Source organism: Populus trichocarpa, chromosome 14 (genome assembly GCF_000002775.5).
Source record: "Populus trichocarpa isolate Nisqually-1 chromosome 14, P.trichocarpa_v4.1, whole genome shotgun sequence".
Classification (NCBI taxonomy): Eukaryota; Viridiplantae; Streptophyta; class Magnoliopsida; order Malpighiales; family Salicaceae; genus Populus; species Populus trichocarpa.
In genome coordinates, this window is record NC_037298.2 from 16,572,916 (window position 1) to 16,594,634 (window position 21,719).

At 33.8% G+C, this 21,719-nt stretch overlaps 1 protein-coding gene and 1 pseudogene across 1 annotated transcript; both read left to right on the forward strand.

Annotated features, from left to right (window-relative positions):
- The first annotated feature begins 1,050 nt into the window (after positions 1-1,050).
- On the forward strand, positions 1,051-5,760 carry LOC7463428 (uncharacterized). Its single transcript, XM_006375598.3, has 6 exons — positions 1,051-1,334; positions 2,647-2,708; positions 2,817-3,067; positions 4,110-4,184; positions 4,291-4,353; positions 5,324-5,760. The coding sequence occupies exons 1-6, from the start codon at positions 1,228-1,230 to the stop codon at positions 5,366-5,368; spliced, it is 603 nt and encodes a 200-aa protein (XP_006375660.2). The 5' UTR covers positions 1,051-1,227; the 3' UTR covers positions 5,369-5,760.
- A 6,826-nt stretch (positions 5,761-12,586) lies between these two features.
- On the forward strand, positions 12,587-18,234 carry LOC18105421 (probable xyloglucan glycosyltransferase 6; annotated as a pseudogene).
- Positions 18,235-21,719: the final 3,485 nt, after the last annotated feature.

Below are 21,719 nucleotides of genomic sequence, written 5' to 3' on the forward strand. Positions count from 1 at the left end.
TTACGTCAAAATCCGAATTTTTTTGTTCAATCCCTGCTAGAATCATATTAGTTATTTCACTAAGTCCTCAAGATCATTTTCTTATTCTAAAATATATTTATTTTATTTACGAACTTAATACAGTTTTATGATAACGTTATCAGTTTTTAACCAGTGCTTAAACTATCACTTTTTTCTTTTCTTTTTTTTGGTACCATACTTTCTTATCATTTATTCCTTATTACCATATTAATTTCTTGAGACCATTTTTCTCATTTTTCTTATTTTTTTATCCATTGAAACTCGTTACTAGTTTTGCCAACGTTACAAATTTTAATATAAGATTTGTAATCCTCATTTCAAATTTAACAATACCTTTAAATTTATTTGTGAAGGTTATCCTCTCCATTACAAGTCATATTTATTATTATTATTATTTATGTCATCTATTCATTTCTTTTCATCTTAAGTTTTCATTACTCGTCGAGATCTCATTACCTTCGGTCCTGTATTTATACAGGAATTTACATACACATACTCTTCCTCGCTTTATTTTTAGTGTTTTTCTTTTCTTTTATGCGTTGTGTTTTCTCCCAAATCTAGAGTTTAGATTCACTTTATTGAAAGATAATTGAGTTATTTTACTTTGGTTCAATGACTTTGTTTAGAAATGAATCTAAACTAATGTAGTGTTGTTAAATCTTGGGAGACATGTTGTAAATATCCTAGTTGTAAAGTGAGGAGCAATAAACCTTTAATAATAAATAATTCATCATTAACAATATAAAAAGTTTAATTACTTTAAAGTGCTTTGATAAATAAATATTCTTTTTTGTTTTAATTTAAACACATATATTTTTATTATTAGTATGCATGATAAGGATTTGATTTAATATTAATTATAAATTTAAATATATATTTTAGATATATATATATATATATATTATAATTTTATTATTATATTTGTGTTGAAAATATGTCATGTAAATTTTTATTTAATTATGTTTATAAATTTAAATTAGTATTAACTTAAGACTTTCACTGAATATATTTTATGTTTTGAAGGCTAATTTCTTGATAAAATAAAATAATACATTTCCTCCGAGAATTCAAATCCATCCATCCCAGAAAAAGGGAAAGAGAGAAAAAGCAATTGCTTCTTATTAGGCTTTTATCTGTGTCTTCAGGACTCACGAAATCAATTTCTAAAATTTTGTGATTCTCCAAATTGGGGTTAGGGTTTTGACGATGTATGCTGATCGCGTAGACTCCGCAGCGAAGACTTCAATAAAGGATCGTCTTAATGGCAATTCCGTTGCCGACTCCTCTCGCCGCCGTGAAATTACCGGCAAAAGGTTTTGTTTTATTTTTAATTTAGTAGAAATCAATTCCATTTTATCATTCTCTCTCTCTCTCTCTCTTTACTGCTTTACTTTTCTTCCATTTTACTTTATGTAAGGTTCTCATTGTTAATCTTTTTTTCAAAGGGAATTCTATTAATTAAACAAGGAGAATTTGGGGTGGGTCGTCCAATTTAATATTTCTAGTGAGAATCTACATTTCACTATTGGAAAAAAGAAATAGTTGAGCTAAGGATTTAGTATCTTCCACGTTATAAGAAACGAGGATGGGCGCTTTGCTATGCAACTATATTAGGAATTGCATTGCAAACTCAAGTTTATGTTTAGAAACTTGTAGAGATTAGAGAGTAAGGAGCTTGATGTCCCGTTCTCACCCCGTGACTTGATCACCTTATTTAACCGTTTAATTTGGTTTTTCTATTTCCATAGAAAAGACTGAATGTTTGAGAATGCTGCCACATCTGGTTCTTTTGATGCTCAGATTATGAATAAGCTTCTTGGGATTTTCATTTTTATTCAGGGAAAGTGTGGTAGGTTTTGGACATGAAGTTTCATTTGCCTTAGCGTGTGTGAGAGACTGAGATCCTTTAGCACAGAGTAGATCAGCAGTTAGTTATATCAATTATAGGCTCTGTATAGGTGAAAAGGTTTTGCAGTTGTTGCTTGAAACTTGCTTACTTGAGGTGCTTGAAGTTGCATACCTTCTTGTACTTGTACCGAAAACTGCAACAAAAGGACCTATGAGAATCTGCTTTCTATATTTGGGTTCTGTTTGGTTTATTTAAGTTGTTTTGTAGGTTCTGACTCAAAGTAAAGTCATAAACATGTTTGGTTAGAAATGACTTCTGACTTATATAAAAAAAAAATTGTTACAAAATTCAGTCAAAACATTGCTTTATTGGCAAGTTAAAATTTTTTACTTTTAACTTATGGATTCCACTTGTATTAACTGTTTCTAAAAAAAAACGTTGCTTCGTGTCATTTTTGCCAAGTGTACTTTTAACTGAACTCTTTTTTGCTGTATGTTATTTCTTGAAATGATGACTCAAAGTCAAAAGTTACATTTCATTAGCCATGCCCAACAAACTTTTGGTCATAGAAAAATTTTTACTTTCAAGTGAAGGCATTAGCTGTTTGTGCTGTGACTTACAAGAGTACAGGTTTTTTTGTTCATCTAATGAAAATGGATTGAATCTCTTCCATAATAATGCTCTTGTATAATTGTTATCCTGCTTGTTTTTTTGTTGTTCTTGAGTGACCTAATATCCAGAAAAGTATCACTGAGCTCATATCACATCTTTTGCAGGCAGAGGCTAGATGATAAATGGAAACATGATCTCTATGAGGACAATAGACCACGTGTTTCAAGTATGGATTGAGTATGACAGAATTACTGGCATCAAAAAATTGATGATATTGTTGGATGCAACTAAATCAACTATATTTCTTTTGACTTTTTGTTAATGACTTGTGAAGATCGCAAAATTGATGCTCAAGATCTTCGATTAAAGCTCCAAAGGAGAAGCTTCTTGCAAGCATCTCCAGGTTCAGGTGTGCGGGATCTGCGTGAAAAACTATATGGGACAATGAATTCACAGCTAATGAATGCTGATCGGCCCAAAATAGTTGTAGCTAAACCATCCAGGAAAAGTGGTGTTGTTGAAGCTCCTGAACCAGAGATTAAAAAAATTACCAGTGTGGCTTCTAGAAAAAGATCTCAGCAAAAGGCATAAATCTTATCTTATTCTCGTCAAGTGTTTATCTTGTTTCTGTTTTCTTGAAGTTTTCCATTAATGCTGAGGCATAAATCTTCTGATTAATTGATATTTGGAAATTACTGTTTTAGGTTACCTTCCTTGGTTGAGTTTATGTCATGTGGTCATATGCATGCTTCACTGTCACTTGTTTCAAAGAATTTTCTCAATTTTGGATGAAGTTTTGGAGAGTTGTGAACTTGAAATATTGTGCCTGAATAATTATGAACCTGAAGTGTTAAGCTTGCTGTGAATTTGAAAAGACACAAAAGGAAAAAGTTTGCACCGGCCTTAAAGTTTATTAGTTTCATCAGTCACCATATCACTTTAAAGACAAAATTTAAGAAGCTCTGCTATGTGTAGTTAGAGGTTTCGACATTGCTTAGGTGCCTTGATGCACTGTGGTAGAGACAACTTTTTTTATTTATTTCAATTTATCTCTGACCTTTTATGTTTTGTCAATTAATTGAAAACTTGACCAGTTGATGCCATGGTGAAAATTAGAGACTCGTGCGACACGACAAATGATTTTAACTAACAGGATGTTGCTGCTTGAAGTGGTCTAATTTGTGCTAAGTTTCAGCATTAGTTAATGGTTTTAGGTATGTATTCCATGACAAATTGACAAGAGGAAGTTCTCATAGACATGCAATTATAGGATCACTTGGTGTGCATTCATGTGAGCATGTGTTTCCATTTCTTTTTGTGTGTGTATGTGTGTTCTGCAATGTGTATTTACTTTAAAACAAGTATTTACTTTAAAACAATTCATTAATTGGCAGTTAATCATGATGCTTTGTATTGTTTATTGATCCTTTAGGTTGATAAGGTTTTGCCTTCTCCTTACTTTAAGTTGAAAAGGGACAAGTTGGGATGGCTCTACTATAAAGTTACTGCCTAAAATTCCAACTCAAGTTATAACATGTCAATTGAAGTTGTGAAACCGCTTTTTCCATGTAATATCATTACCGCAGACTCTTTTTGTGTATTTCTAACTCTTGGATCTTTGTTGCAGTTGGATTCATCAGTTGATGTTTTTTTGCAGTCTTTGGGTCTTGAGAAATACCTCATTACTTTTCAAGCTGAGGAAGTATGAAAATGTCTTTTTTTTTTTTTTTTTATACTATAGATATGTGTACTTGCATATCATCTTCAGGAGTTTTCTTTTGATTATTAACATGCTCCTATCTGTACAGGTTGATATGACAGCTCTTGTGCACATGACTGATGAAGACCTGAAGGCTCTAGGGATACCAATGGTAAACTCAAGCTGATCTCTTGGCCAAGATATGCATATATTTTGTGGTTGATTTTTTCTATTGAAATCTCTTGTAGTTCTTGATCATTAAGAGATGAGTAATTTGGGCAGCTGTCTAAAGCCTCGTTCTTGACAACTTATTTTAAGAATTATCCCCCCCCCTCCCCAATACACAAAAAAAAAGATAAAAGAAAACAAGAATACTGGTACTTGTGCTGTTCTCAACTATTGGAATGGTGCCCTTGTTTTTTTAAAAATTTGCATATGCCATTAGACTAGGACTCTGTGTTTTTTAGGGTTGACAACATAATATATTGTGATATTTTTTCATTAATTCATTTAAAAATACATGGAAAACTGATTTCTAATCTCAACTCGAAGGTGTTCGCATCTGGGATGAGGCATTTGCTTGTCATAACATTTTGATTTTCCTTCTCCCGGTTTTGCTCTTTAAAAATCGTACAGGTCTAATATATATTTGATGGTCAGCTGTATAACAGTCAATTGTCATTTCATGTGAGATGTTGTGCTAAGTCCCCCCCCCCCCCCCATTTCATGTGAGATGTTGTGCTAAGTCCCCCCCCCCCCCCCCCCACATTGTTACTTGTTAGTGCTACCTTTCCATTTCTACATGCACATTTACAAATTGATAAAAAAGAAAAATTGTTTTATAAGGTCAATTGGGTATGAACTCTATGTGATTGTTCTGGGTATGTCTGTCTTGAATGATAAAAACATGAATGCTCACAATTCGAAGGCACTCATGTTCATCATAATAGTTCACACCGATGTGATATATGCCTTGTTTATTAACTCGACTGGGTACTACCTAGCCTTTTAGTTTTTATTTCCCCTTTACCCTGTATGTAATTTAGATATCAAAATTCATGGCTGAGATTCTTGGTTTTCATGGTCTCCTTCCACTTTTCTATATTCTTGATCAGATGTTTGGTTCAATCTTGTGGTTTCAGGGCCCAAGGAAGAAAATAATTTTAGCGTTAAAATCTAGAGGCTGAGATTCAGGACACGAGTATTATTGGTCTGACACCCTGATTGGTATAAAGCCTTAGTGTACATCTTCGTTTTGTTTTCCCTGGTATTGCCACTGTGGCTTTACCTTTAGCTGGTTAATTATTGTGAAGCCGGTACGAGTTTCTAGCTGTCAACAACAAAGGTAGAAACTTTTTTTCATCTTTGTGGTTCCTTTGGATTTTATGGGGTATTAGATGGTGGGTAGAAACCTTAAATTGATGCAATTTTTGTTTTTATCTTATTTATTTTTGTTGTTTTTGGTTATGTTCTAGTATGGTTTCTATCTATTGTTTTTACATTTTAAAAATTAACGTTTTAAATGTAAAGCTTGATGTTCAAGATTCGATATTATATTTTACTGTGTTATGAATTGCTAGTTGCTTGTCTTCAGATGACACGAGGAAATTTCTTTGATATCCTTGGTATAATAATGATTATTACATTATTTTATTAATGGTTAAGGTTTTTAGTTTTCATGGAGTTTAAAAAGTGTTTAATACGTAGTTTGGTAAATCAAGCATAATTTGACTATTAAATTAAACTGAAATTTTGATGGAAGATTCTGAAAGGCTTTGTTTTATGATGGGTTAGCATTTCATGATGATGGAAGATCAGGAAGGTGTTTAAATAAGGTTAGGAAGTTAATGTGCAAGATTGTTTTTATTTATCTTGTTGTATTTGGATTTTTTTTATCCTATTTAGCTTTGAAATTTTAATTTAATCATGTTATTATTTATGAATCCTAATGCTAGATGAATTCTATTTGTTAGGTAAGTTTTAATTAGGAATATTTTTCTAAAAAGATTTTAGTTTCAATTAAGAGTTTTTTTTTTCTATAAAGATTTTAGATTTAATACCAATATAAATAGAAATGAATAGTTTATTTTAAGATGCATAGTCCTTATCGGTAGGTGGTTGTAAGGTGAAAACAACTCATATCATTAATATGGCATGCATATAATATTTATCCGTAGGACCATGCAAGACGACGTGGATTTATTAATTACCAAATTCTAATGAAAAAAGAACACGGAGGCTTCTTCCTTAAATAAGCTTTTATTGAACACAGCTCCAAGAAATCTTCCATGCGATTCCTCCATTTTGGCAGAAATAGAAGCTCGGTCCCATAGTGTTCTCACGAACACTCGCATGGTGGTAATAAATTGATAAAGAACTTACTTACCGCCATTGCCATAGTTTCTCTATTCATGGTGGTAGCTTTTGCCGTAATGAACAGCTATGCTTCACCGTTTTCTCCCCGCAGTGTCTTTCTGGTATTTGAGATGGATGGGTTAAAAAACATGCATGGCCTTTGGACCGAGTTTGGATGCACATAGAAGAAAAGAGGAAATGACGTATACAAGCTACCAAACTGAAAAGAATTGTCTCTGCAGTGTCATTTGGTGCAGCAAATGGAAGTGGTGAAGACTCATAATTTCAATTAGCATGGGAATAGGGCTCCTGAGTTAGATAATCAGTTAATTAATTGGTCCAAAAAATCTCTTTCATTCTTCTTAGTCAAGGTAGTTGATAGCTTATACTTGGTCCTTGGTAGGCCAAAGTTGCTCGTGGCTAGTACCTGTAAAAGATCTTTTTCGGTAAAGGTAGGGACTTTCTGATGCTTAAATAAATATCTTTTTAGATAGAGAGAATATAAAAATATTCTAGAGAGAGATGCTCTGAATATATATATATATATATGCAGTCAAGAATGAAGATTGTCAACTTAAAGTCTCATGGTGTATTTATAGCTCATTAGTCTTGTTTCTTTGTGAAAAGAAGGGTCTGTAATGTAATTACCCTGATAGCATTTAATAAGGGATAAATATCTCTTATATCTATATTAATGTTAAATGGGAATATGGTGGGTTTTTAGAGGACTTTTATATTTCTAAAAAGGTGTAGGAAGATCAGAGTTTAAGACGTCAAATATAGTTAAGCCTATAGAGGCTGAGTTTTTTCTCGAGGTTAGACCCAAGGGAGGTTGGTCATTTCCCTAGACATGCCAATGGATGATGGTCGTTGCCTTGAACTTGGCTAACAGCGAAGTCCAAGCGTCTTGGGTCTGGCATGTTTACTAGACCCACGTGACCTTGGACTTGACGGATTGCCAAGTCCAAACACCTTGGGTCTGGCACACATGTCAGACCCATATTATGTTGGACTTGACTAAAGTCCAACTGTCTTGGGTCTGACATGTTTGCTAGATCCACGTTACCTTGGACTGGGCAGATTGCCAAGTCCAAGTGCTTTGGATTTGGCTGACTGCCAAGTTCAAGCGTCTTGGATATGGCTAGCACTAGACCCAACATGCCTGGGGTTTGGCACTTTACTAAGCACTTGCATGGCTGAGCTCAACACAATAACAAGCCCTCACTTGAGCCATGTTCTTTCCCTTGGGCATATCTAAGGGAGGAGGGTCGTAAGGGTTTTTTAAGACCATTAAAAATAGGTTTATCAATAGCTCCTCAAGTTTTTGTGATATTGATACGTGAAGACTTGTAAAAGTACTCTTATGACGAGTTCATTGAATTTTCATCATGTGAAAAAAGGGGTGGGAATCTTAAATAATATACTAGGCAGCCTATGTGGAGGGGCTGAAAATCATACTTCAAAAATTTCCTTGAAGGGTAAGAGAAAAACATAAGGAAAGAGCCTATACTTATAAATATTTCTAAGTGGTCGGAGGAACCCATTGGAGGAAATCAACTTGCTTTGGAGGAATTCCAATCTCCAAACAAATCAAGCTCATATTTAGAGAATTTCTAAGTGGCTAGTGGGAACCCAAAATGAGTGAACCTATGCTTAGAAATTTCAAAGTGATTATAGGTTCTTTGGAAAGTAGGAACTAGGAGCTTTCCCATCATTGTCATGGGGCTTAAGAGCCTCATCCCTTGGAGAGTGGTGCATATAGCACTGGGAAGATCACATTCATTCATTGGAGAGTGGTGTATAAAGCATTGGAGAGATCACATCTATCTCTTGAAGAGTGGTGTATATAGCATTGGGGAGATCACATGCATCCCTTGGAGATTGATGCATATATCCACTAAGGAGATCATATGGTGCTCAATTTTTACGCTTGTATAATGAGAAATAAGAAAAGGTTATTTTTTATCCCTTCACTCTCTAAGAATATATCCATTGTGATCATATTTTGAGCCTCTATAAGTTTTTTTTTCATAAAAACCCTAATTAGGATAACACTCCACACTAGAGGGCAAAGAAAAAAAAGAAAATGTGAGCAAACTGTTGAAAAGCACATGTGGATCTATGAAAGTCAGAACCTAACACTAAGGGGCATCGTCATAAAAAAAGGGAAGGACAAGAAATTGGAAGCAAAAAATAAAAAGAAGAAAAGGAAAAAGTAAAAGAAAGGAAAAGAAAAGGAAAATTATGGTTTGATGACGTTCTAAGACTGAGGCAAAGATTCTGAAGCAAGACTCTTTATTAAAAAAAAAAAGAGTCTATCCAAACAAAGATCATGAGATGACTTCACAAGATAAAAGGAGGTAAAAGAAAAGTAATCTTATGTCTTTAAACTCAAACACTTTTTAAGCCTTATAAGCATCCATTTATTTCATAGTCTATAGTCATAGTCTGCGTGCCTTTAAAAATCCTTTCTAATCATGTGCACACAACATGAGTTGATAAACAACGATCTTACTATTCACACGACATGATAAATGAGTAGCCACACATATTTATCCATGCAAGAAAAATGTCAATTCTAACATGAGGCAAAAATTTTATTTTATACAGTTTTTTTTTCAACTAAATACTTGAAACCTTTTTGAAAAACTGAAATAGAAGGTTACCTCCAGTAAAAGCCTGACCTAAAGATGACCTACATTCTAAAATCCGATAAAACCCCTAAGGGAATTGCTTAAGGAACTGTTTTGATGCATATAGTAAAAGTTCCAGTTTTCATAAGCAAAACCAACTCTTTTAAAGTTTTTTTCTTTTTGAAAAAGATTTATGTGCTAAAATAAAACCAATAAAAAGCCTTTAAAATGGAAAGGACAATTAAAGCATTGATAAGAGCATGATACAAAGCAATGTCAAATCATATATTCAGTGGAGTATGAAAGGGCCCCACAAGAAACAAAAGCTAGAGACTTCTTCTCAAGAATATGGTGGCTAAGAAAAGCAGCACAAGAAATGGATCTTGACTCAATAATACAGTTTCAAACATATGAACGAGCTCACACTAGAAAAGGAGTTCATAGTAAACCAAAGAAAGGGCGAGACCCATGTTTCCAAACCGGGTAAGAGTGTGCATTTAACCCCAAAACATTGCATCAGTTTTTATTATACAAAAAAATTCTTGAAATCGAACTCAGACGAGTCAAAAGACTGATAAAAAAAGAGTTTGTGGAAAGCTCTAATTGAAAGGGATCATTTTGATTCAGGGTTTTAGGTCAGTTGAGCTAGAAAGAAGGCAAAATTTTGGTTCTGATTAAAGACAATCGTCAGATTGAGATTTCAGGTTGACCGAGCCGAAGATAAAATTTTAGTTCTGGTTAAAGGAAATCACCAGATTGAGATTTCAGGTTGATCAAGTTGAAGATAAAGACCAAGGTTCAAGTTAAAGAGTCTCTAGATTGTGATTTGAGGTTGACCGAGATGAAGACAAAATTTTGGTTATAAGTAAAGGAAATCGCCAGATTGGATTTCAGATTGATCGAGCTGAAAACAAAGACCAAGGTTCTGGTTAAAGGGAGTCTTTAGGTTGAGATTTCAGGTTGACCGAGTTGAAGGCAAAATTTTGATTCTAGTTAAAGGGAATCGCTAGATTGAGATTTGAGGTTGACCGAGCTGAAGACATAAAATTTTTGGTTCTGGTTAAAGGGAATTGCTAGATTGAGATTTCAGGTTAACCAAGCTATTTGCATATATTTTGGTTCTGGTTAAAGAGAATCACCAGATTGAGATTTCAGGTTAGTTAAGCTATTTTTTTAAGATTTTAGTTCTGGTTAAAAGGGATCGCCAGATTGGGATTTCAAGTTAATCAAGTTATTTACAAAGATTTTGGTTCTAGTTAAAGAGAATCACCAGATTGAGATTTCAGGTTAACCGAGCTATTTACAGAAATTATGGTTCTGGTTAAAGGGAATTACCATATTGAAATTTCAGGTTAATTGAGCTATAACATGAAATTTTAGTTCTAAGGGAGCCATTGAGATACAAAATTTCAGGTCAACCATGCAATCAGGAAATACAAAGAAATTCAACTACAACCAGGAAGCATTAAGTTTTCAAACCTCGTAATCAAGAGGTATCATAGATCAAGGTTCTGGTCAAAGGGAATCATCATATTGAGATTTCAGGTTAACCGAGTTGTAAACAGTTTGATCATAGTTCTAGTTGAAGGGGACTGCTGCAAAGACAGTTTCAGGTCAATCGAACAGGGACCACGAGTAGGTTACCCGATCACAAATCATGAGCAAGTTACTCGATCACGAATCACAGGCAGATCACCTGAACAATGATCATGGACAGGTCACCCAATCACGAACCATGAGAGGTCACCCAAACAAAAACCACAGGCGGGTTACCCAAATAGAGACCACTCATAAAAAATCTTGAACCACGGGTAGGTTACTTGATCACGAACCACGGGCAAGTCACCCGAAAATGACCACGGGCAAGTCACTCAATCATTAACCACAGGAGGTCACCCGAACAAAATCAACAGGCAGGTTACCTGAATAAAGACCTCTAAAAAATATCTTAGATGTTTTCCACACAACGGGCGAAAGTCCTAGATATTTTTTTCAAAATGACAGCATTCCTATACCAAAAACTTTTTTTTCCTCTTTGTAAACTTACTTTCTAAAGTCTTTCAAAAGATTTTATATTGTAAGTATTGTAAAGAGAAAGACAACTGTCATAATTCAATTTTGGATCCTCAAAATTATTACATATATAAAGCCTCGTCGTGTTAGACAAAACTATTGATTATCTTCCACCTCCCAAAATAGCTAGCTTTGCACCTAAAGCCACAAACCGTGGCCCTTTTTTTTTCAAGGCAAAAAAAATGACTTCCTTTGCTTTCGAGATTTCAAAATATGTCAAAAAAATACAGCTTTCATTGTACTGCTCCGAAAATCACGCTAAAGCAATACCAGAGTTTGTTGCAACAGGTCCTGATCAGTAACAAGTTAGAGTTTTTTGTCCTCTCCTCAACCACTCTACAAGACAGAAAGGTAATGTTTTTGGTGAAGATCAAGAGTGGAGAAAAGATGGAGAAATTTCAATTGTTGAGATTCTTTTAAGAACCATTGAAGACTCTCTTATATTCTATAAAAAAAGGAGAATGATAAAGGAAAAAAGGGTGGCCATTGAAGATTCTTTGGCCAACAAATACTAAGCTGGGTTGGGCTAGGCTTGGGCCTCATGCCCAACCAGCTCAACCCTTAGACTAAGACCGTGTTTGTCAAACACACCCTAATGTTTTTCCTTTAATTTTTAATTTGTTTTTTATTTTAATACCTAGTCAAACAAAGCCTTAAAAAATAAAATAAAATCTAAAAATTTCAAGGATCATTTTGAAATTATTTTTGGGTTCCTCGCATATTTTCTTGACATTTTAGCTTAATATGAGGCTATAGACTTACATTGTAAAATATGATCTGATATTAAAAATACTTTGTTTTCTCCAAAATTTCAAAAACATTAAAAAAAACTTCTCATTTTTAAAATAAAAAATATATATTTTGTTTTCGAGCATATGACTAAGTCTATCAGAAATTAAAAAAAAAAATCATATTTTGCTTGAAGAAAAAATATTAAGATACATGATGTGTTTTAGCATTTTTATACAAAATTCAAAAATATATCTTTATATACATTTTAGATTTAATAATTAGTTTATTGAATTCATGAGAACTTGACTAATATTTCAATAACCCTTGAAATTTTTAATTCATGAGAATTAATGGTTAATATTCTGATATAAATACTAGACCTACAAGTAGGTTGATATTTAAATATCAGGAGTTGACCAAAAAATTCTAAGAATTATTCTAAATATTCATCAATTTTAATTAGAGGATATTTTTTATCATAATATAGAAATTGTTAAAAACACTTTCATCTTCTAAGATGGTTGAACATTGTTAGGCAAATTACATAAATTCTTTTCACAAGAATTTATTAGGCCATATACATTCATAATAAATTTAAAATGCTAATTTTTTCATAAGAGTAAATTTTTTTGTTTTTTTAAGCCGTAGGCCGACACTTCACTCCCTCACATCTCTCCCAATCACACAGACACACGCGCATTTTTTTCCGACAAAATTAACAACCGACTCACTCAGTGAGATCTCTCAAAAAAAAAAAAACTTTACCTTTCTATCTATGAGTAGTCGAGCTCAAAACTACGAGTTTCAAGAATGGTGGAACAAACATCGCGAGTTTCTCGACAAACCGGAAAATACAGCCTTCTTAACCGTCGAGATCCACAGCCCTACCGTAGATAAAGGTCACACGCGTAGTGCGCGCCAGCTGTCCTGGCTCTGGCTCCTAAAATTCCAACAACTCGCTACCTCCCTCGCGTGGCTCACAGACGGCTTCATTGACCTCGTCCGCACAGCCAATCGCAGGATCGCTGCTAGCAAAACAGACTCGCCTTTCGATTCGTCAATCTCATCACGGCTTTACAGGATCATAAAATATTTTTTATTTCTGGTGATTCTGTTGTTGTGTTTCGAGTTAATCACGTATTTGAAGGGATGGCATTTCAGTCCCCCGTCGGTGGAGTCGGCGGAGGCAGTAGTGGAGAGAGCCTATGCCAAGTGGTTGGAAATAAGGGTGAATTACTTGGCGCCGCCGCTGCAGAGCTTGACGAATCTGTGTATTATCTTGTTTTTAATACAGTCGGTAGATCGTATTGCGTTGATATTAGGGTGTTTTTGGATCAAGTTTTGGAAATTGAGGCCGGTGGCGGCGGCGGAATATGTTGGTAGGGAGAATGTGGAGGATTATCCGATGGTTTTGGTGCAGATTCCAATGTGCAATGAGAGGGAGGTAAGCAAATGTAGGTTTCTTATCCTCGAAACTTTTTTCAGTTTCGTCACTCTGTTTCTTGGTGGATTAATTAGTTATTAGTACAAGTTTATTTCGCTTCAATTATTGGAAATGTTTAATTTGTTGATTTCTTCAGTGTGTTGTGTATTGATAATTAGGGATGGTAGTAGCTCTTTTTTTAAAAAAAAAAAATTAGGATTAAATGTGATTGCAGTTTTGATTTTGCTTCAACAACAAGTGATAAATTGTGTTAGTTTTAATGAACATTTGAAGTTTAGCATTGTGGTATATGACTAGCTACCTCATAACAGGATTAAGTCTTAAAGATGCCAACTTGATTGCACTTCATAGATTAACATTTCTCGACAATTAGTGCTAATTTTTGGTAGTTTATATGGTAGGCTGTGTAAGTAATGCTGCATTATGGTTTCATTTATCTTCTTGTTTTGTCAATGAATTTCAACACAAATGGTGGGAGAAGTGACTGGTGAGCTCTGCTTCGCTTCCAAGGATGTTCTAATTTGTTTAATCATTATGCTTTATTTGTGAAGCACATATCCAAACATAGCAGAAATGAGATGCAACAAATTAGAGAGAAGAAAAACACGAAACATTTTGTTAGAAAACCTCTCAAGTCTTTCCTTGGTTTGATTTTGTGCTCTCCACAAAGTAGTTTGTTTTAGTTTCACTTCACAGGGATTGTTTTTGCCTTGTTTTTATCTTTTCATTTTCTCCTATCAACCAGAACTTTCGAAATAATCATAATTTAGCATGCAGGTTTACCAACAATCTATTGCAGCCTGCTGTATCCAGGACTGGCCAAAGGAGAGAATGCTTATACAGGTTTTGGATGATTCTGATGAGTTAGATGCCCAACTCCTTATCAAGGCTGAAGTACAGAAATGGCAACAAAGGGGTGTGCATATATTGTATAGGCACCGTCTTATACGCACAGGCTACAAGGCTGGGAACCCGAAATCTGCAATGAGCTGTGATTATGTAAAAGATTATGAGTTTGTAGCAATATTTGATGCTGATTTTCAGCCAGGACCTGATTTCTTGAAGAGAACTATTCCTCACTTCAAGGTAAATTTATGATCCAGGTGTGATTAATTTGTCAGAACCTGTATATCAGTTCAAGTTCTCTTATATCCTTGATTTGGTATATCTACGATTATTCCACTTGGCACAAAGTTACATAATTAGTTTTGATGTTTGCACCGTGGAGATTCCAATTGGTTGATTCTGGTAACCTTCTGAAGTTGGCGCCTTTCTAATTTCGTCGCTGTGCTTTATATCAAAGAATGATCTGCATTGTTACAACGATTTAGTAAAATTTTAAAAGAAAGCAATTCAAACCTTTTTCTAACTGAAGACATAGGAGGTCCAACTTGGGTGGTTTACAGTGTTTTTATACAATCTTGCCAATCTGATTGGCACCCCTTGAAAGTTACATGATTTTATCAATGACCTTAAATAACATCATTGCATGTTACAACAAATTTAACTTGGACATCATTTAGTTGCATGGGAAACTCCCTATCTTTCTCTCACTAGTTAATTTAATCTGCCAGAAGGAAACGTATCATTAAAAAAATACTGAGTGCTAAAATTTTTAGTGTATTCCAAACAGGAATTTGTTTGTTAAATTACAGACCTCAGTTTACAAATAAAGTTCCCTTCCCTAGATCTTGTAAAATAGTTTTAATGCAGTGCTATGCCTCATAATTATGGGTGTCAATACTCCATTTTTACATTCAAGGATAATTTATACATATCAATTTGCAACAGGCAACACATGATCAGTTGGCTGGTTTCTCATTTCATTTCCTTAAAGTTACATGTACTCAGATGGGTTGCATGTAAGAGGATCAATGAAAACTTAGCTTTACTTTCTGTTCTGATGAGAAATTATATGTCCTTGTTCTTTGCTTTTTCTTTGCTTTTCTGAATTTGAAGGGGAAGGATGACCTAGCATTGGTCCAAGCAAGGTGGGCATTTGTAAACAAGGATGAAAACTTGCTTACAAGACTGCAGAACATAAACTTATCATTCCACTTTGAGGTTGAGCAACAAGTGAATGGTGTTTTCATCAACTTTTTTGGTTTTAATGGAACTGCTGGTGTATGGAGGATTAAAGCCCTTGAAGACTGTGGTGGTTGGTTGGAACGGACAACAGTTGAAGACATGGATATTGCTGTTCGTGCTCATCTTTGTGGATGGAAGTTCATATATTTGAATGATGTTAAGGTTTGTCATGGTATTAAAGTTTTTAGTGTCACTTTATACATTTGGGGGTGGATAATCAATCTAATAAAATTATTTATCATTTTGCAGTGCCTTTGTGAACTTCCAGAGTCCTATGAGGCATACAAAAAACAGCAACATCGCTGGCATTCAGGTCCAATGCAGTTGTTCCGTTTGTGCTTTGTTGACATACTTCGTGCAAAGGTACTGAAGCTTTCCCCCCCTCTTGCTATCATTTATATTTGGTAGATATTGAAGTCCTTTTTTTTTCTAGAAAAGATGTCTTTATATCTTTTGAAACCAGAAAGTTCTTGGATGTCATTTCTGGTGCACATAATTTACTCTTCCTAGCAGAAAAGTAGGGTGTTTTGTACACAGACAAAAGTATTTATCTTGACATGGAAAAATTTAAAGGGAAATAATGAATTGTCTAGAGCTGGACTAGGCTTGCAAGATACTGTGACTAAAACATAGTTGTTTGACTTCCAGTTTCACAGTTTTTTATGCATGTATTTGTTTATATATTTCGGCTTCCAAGGGGTTCAAGTGCTATTAATACCATGAAAAAGTGGACCAGAGACCATGGGTACATCATTCCCTGGTGGATGCAGAACCATAGATACTGACCTTATAGCAGTCGATCAAACTACTTATAGTGGCTGGTTGTTGAGCATATCATTTATGTTTAAATATCTTGATGGATTTAAGAAAATTCGTGTTCATATGAAGGTTACGTTGAGCTTCATGTTTCTTCATGGTCTAAACGGCTCTTGTTCCATGAGATTAGTCAGGAGGTTTTTCTACCTAAAATAAACACCATGTCAGTGCTCTTATGTCTTTTTGGTGATCGGCTATTGGTTCCTTTAATGTTGCTTCTTAAGCAGATATAGAGAAAGCATTGTATTTTTAGTTTTGTTATGTTTATTATGTGGTTTTTATTGTTATGGAGGATGTCTCAATGTCCCTTATTCTGGTGCACGTCCTTTTCTTCTCTCGATAAAATCTTCTTTTTTATCAGAAAAAAATCCCCAAGTTGTTATTTATTAGGGAGAGAATCTATGTACCAACACTTCTATAACCTTGGAGGCCATAATGCATGTGCTCCTATGCTAATTTATACTCTCGACTGATCAGTTGGGAACTTGGCAATATATAAACTCCTAAAATTAGAAAAATTAGTCCTGGTCCTGCAACTTCAGGATTGTGGAGAGGAAGATTGGACTTACAAAACTTGACCATAGAATTTATAGCATCTTTGTTTACTACATTGATATGCCAAGTCTTTTTCCCAATTGTTAGAGAGACAGAATTCATAAATATTCAGCTATCTAGGTTCCTCATCCCAGTGAAATAAAAAATGAGAAACAGCAAAACTTATCTGCCGAATAAGTTCTCTTGTAATGATCATTTCCATCAAATCAACCTTAAATACTTCATTTCCAATACAGGTGTCTTTTGGCAAGAAAGCGAACATGATATTTCTTTTCTTCTTACTACGGAAGCTCATCCTGCCTTTTTATTCATTCACTCTCTTCTGCATCATTCTCCCACTTACCATGTTCCTGCCAGAAGCACAGCTACCAGCTTGGGTTGTTTGTTATGTCCCGGGAATTATGTCTATCTTGAATATCCTCCCAGGACCGCGATCATTCCCCTTCATAGTCCCATACCTTTTGTTTGAGAACACCATGTCCGTGACCAAATTCAATGCCATGATATCAGGATTGTTTCGATTAGGAAGTTCTTACGAGTGGGTAGTTACAAAGAAATTAGGAAGATCATCAGAGGCAGACTTAGTTGCATTTGCTGAAAAGGAATGACCCTTTGGTGGTAGAAACTACTAGTCTCCACAGGTCATCCTCAGAATCAGGCCTAGATGAGCTGAACAAGATAGGAACACCCAAGAAAACTGGGAAAAAGAAAAGGAACCGTTTGTATAGGAAGGAACTTGCTCTTGCATTGATACTGCTAACCGCCTCGTTGAGAAGCTTGCTATCTGCCCAAGGAATTCACTTCTACTTCCTATTATTTCAAGGGATCAGTTTTCTGGTTGTTGGTCTTGATTTGATTGGCGAACAGGTGAGTTAACCATGGCGGCGGCATCCAAGATCGATGACTCTCTCTCCCATGATAGCCTGTGATGTAATTGCCACCTCATATCCATCACAAGAAATGCAAATGCTTGGCTGTTCCGCTATTGATTGAAGCAATTTGCTCATCTGTTCTCGGCAAGGGTTTGTAATGTATCTATTCGCTTGTCACAGTATCATTTATGGTTATGTTAAAGCTCTTGAGAGGGCTTCAGTGAATGTACTGTATCATCAGCTGGGGTGGTGCGTTTTCAATTTGCTATCTATCACAGCTATGCATCTCAGGTGTACTGCTCTGGCTGGCCTCTGGGACGCAGCAGCAAATGTTTCTTTGGGAAGGCACGAGAGCCAGCCTCCCTCCTCCCATGTTCTTGGTTACAATTGATTTCAAGCTATGTCTTATCTTGTTCAAGAGAGTTGAAAATAGAATATCCTGTCGCCCTCCTACCACATATTCCAAATGCCTTTTGAAAACCGAACCACCATATATATATATATATATATATATATATATTTCAAAGCATGATATGAGTACGACACTCGCATTTTAACCACTAACGGATTCGAAAGGATGTTACGAGTAGGATTTAATTAAAAAATTAAAAGATGGTGTTTATATAATCAAATAAATTAAAAAAAAAAATGTTATCGCTAATTTAATACTAAAATAGAAGGCTTATGTTTATCGACAAGCAAATATTTTATTCTGTCTGCTCTATTTATTGTATAATTTTATTTTTATTTTTTAAAAAGGTTAATTATGGTTGTTAAGAAAAAATGATTTTTTTTTTATTTTATCATGAAAAACAAAGCATATCTACATAAAATATAAAAGGAAAAAGATTTTGAAAGTAAATTACAATAATGGAGGGTATTAATTAAAATTTAAATTAAATGAAGAGTTAAAAAAAAATAAAGACCGTGAGGCTTGATAAGTTAGGTCTATTCGTTGCTTAGCTTGGAAAGTTAAGCCTGCAAGTTTGGTTTATTAATTTTTTTTAAAGTCATCTGCTCTATTTTTTTTTTAATAAATGACACGTCGCCCGTTGAACAATTTTTTGATCATATCCAATGACTAGTTCAAGTTTTTTTTATCACAAAACCTGTTTTCCAACTTGTTTTCACTTCAAAAAAATTCTAGAAACCTTAATAAATCCATTTTCAATCACAAAACATCCTCTAATCACTCTAAAAAATAATAAATGAATAAAAAATTCTATGGACCCCGATCTACTTTTTCAGTATGATTAAAGGATAACACCACCTTCATTAAACTCTATTCTCAAAGATGAAATCATTAACTGAAAGATCAGCTTATTTTATTGTCGGCCAAACACTTTCACTCTCGTCAAACTTTTTTAATAACTTTATCTTTGTTCTCTTAACATCTAGGGATTTAAATATAAAACAAATAAAGTTTAAGATCAAAATATAAGAAGCTAAAATAAAAGAGCAAATAATACATTAATTAAAACTTGAAGTATCAAATTGAAGCTTTCACTCTAAAAATGAAAATGGGTTAGGTTTTTTAAAAAAATTGGTCTTTATTTTTTTTAATTTTTTGAAACAATAATCTAAAAATTTATTTTGTAACATCAATTTTTAATTTAATATTCAAAATGTTCTTCAATACTTCACACTAAGGTCAGAGTATTGAAAGCAAAAAACAATTAACAAATAAAACCATCTTAATATAACTATGAAAATGTAAACAAAAAAAGTGGTAAGAAAATATCATTCTTAACGTATCAACTCCTAAAAAGTTTTAGTTTTGATTATTTGCAATTGTAATATAGTCAATAAGTAATAAGAAAATGTGCGACATATTTATTTTTTGAACCTTTAGAAGGTTAATTTTGAGAAGACATTCTTTAAGGTTTGATGAACTCAAATTTAACAGACTCAAAACCTCTAATAACCCCAAACAAATGGGTTCAGACTGTAAACCATAGGAAATAAATATTTGCATAAATTACAAATTAAATAAATGAAAATAAAAGTGAAGAAATTCATGTACAAATTTAAATAAAACAGGAATTCAGAAATTTTTGGATATAAATTTCTGGACGAAATATTTCGAGATATTATAAATTTAACCTAAAAATATTGAAGGTTGGATTAAATTAAAGAAAATAAACTAAACTAAAAAGTTGAGGGGTGGAATTATAAGAAATGAAAAGAGATATAGCTTAATTATAAGAAGAAAAAGATATGGGGGTAAAAATAATATGCTTAAAGGAAATGGGACCTAAGTGCAAATAAAAAAAATTATAGGGTACAAATACCCCTCTCCCTTGCCCATCAAAATCGGCAACAGTGATTAATACTTAAAAATATATTTTTATCAAGGTTTTATATCATCATTTTGTACTTGAAGTATCAATAACTCCTTAACTAAAGCATGTTTTATAATAACAAGTCTGATACTATAAGATACCTTTAATTTATGGTAAATGTTCATCTTAAATGCAGGCTTGTCACATAAATCAAATGATTGATTGATAAATTTAACTACTGAAATTGAGAAGACAAAGAGAGGGTTAAACTTAGAAAAGAGATGCTGGTTCAGACCAAACTGGAACACTGTTCAGTCATTGGGTCATATCTGGAGCTGTAGATCTTGGATTTCAATTTGGTTTATATGGCTAGAAAGCTAAGACATAGGACTAAAACATTCATGAGGAGTCCAAGACTCAATTCTGTTGTTTGGAAGTCCAAATCTTAGCAATAACGAAGAAGTCAGAATCTGTCTTGCAGCCCAGACACTGTTCAGTATTCAGCCTATATCTCGAGTTCTAGAAGTCCAAATGCACCGATTCATTTTTTTTTTTTTTTTGGAAAGCTGAGACAATTTCCTAGAACTTTCATGAAGACAATCTGTTCAAATTCTGACATTAGCAATGACGTTTTGTTCAGACAAGAAGATAAGGATTGTCACCAAGTCAAGATGTGGTCATCCACTCAACAATTAGTTATCAAATCAATAGTTCTAAATTTTGGTCTATAAAAGGAGGCATTTGCCATGCATTTAGGCATCTTGGTTTTCACATCAAGATCATGTTCTTGCTCTCTCTTTATATTTTTGTAATGCTTAAGTTTTGCTTTCATTAATCTCTTGTTTATGCCTTTCATTTCCTTTATTATACTTATATAATCATGTTCTCCTCTTATTTATCTATGTTTCTTTTATTCATAATGTTTAGTTAAGTTGTCAGGGTGAAAAGGTTACACTAATGGTGTAAGAATAAGTATAGTACAGACTCAACATGGACTTTAATGTTTGATACTAACATATTTTGTATTTGCTATATTGTTCACTTTCAATACTTTGTTTGTTAAATGGTTAATCTAGATTTATGTTGTATAACCTTTGGTACAACAAATACTTGGCACTTTCATAGCCCAACCGTATGGTATAATCGACACTTGTGCTATGAAAGGAATTTGATTTGTTGTTAACATAAGTTATAATCATGAATACCTGACAACATTTACAAGTATTAGCATTATTCGAATAAGATAACTAATGTAATCATGTTAACAATTTATAATCCGATTAGAACCTCCTTTGTGTGTGGTTTCCAGTTGAGTAATAAAAAGAGTTTATACTATACTTGTTTGAAATACCATTAGTGGATCCTCTAACCTTGACAATTATTTTATCATTGTTTAATCCTTATATCAATATCACATCTCAAAACTCTCTTCAACTTCTTTTCTGTTATTATCTATTTCTTTATTTGTAGTTTATATAGTTAACCTCTCTGTGGTTCGACCCCGGTCTTGCTGGGTTATTTATTACTTCGACACTCCTACACTTGAGAGAAGACATCAACTCTTTGGTCATGTCAAACAGTTATTGAGAGAGAGGGAGAGAGTTTTTGATTTTGTTCTTGTCAAATCAAAAGAAACACCAAAAATCCGAACCCATCTAAGATTAAGGGTTTATAGGTAGAATAAATAC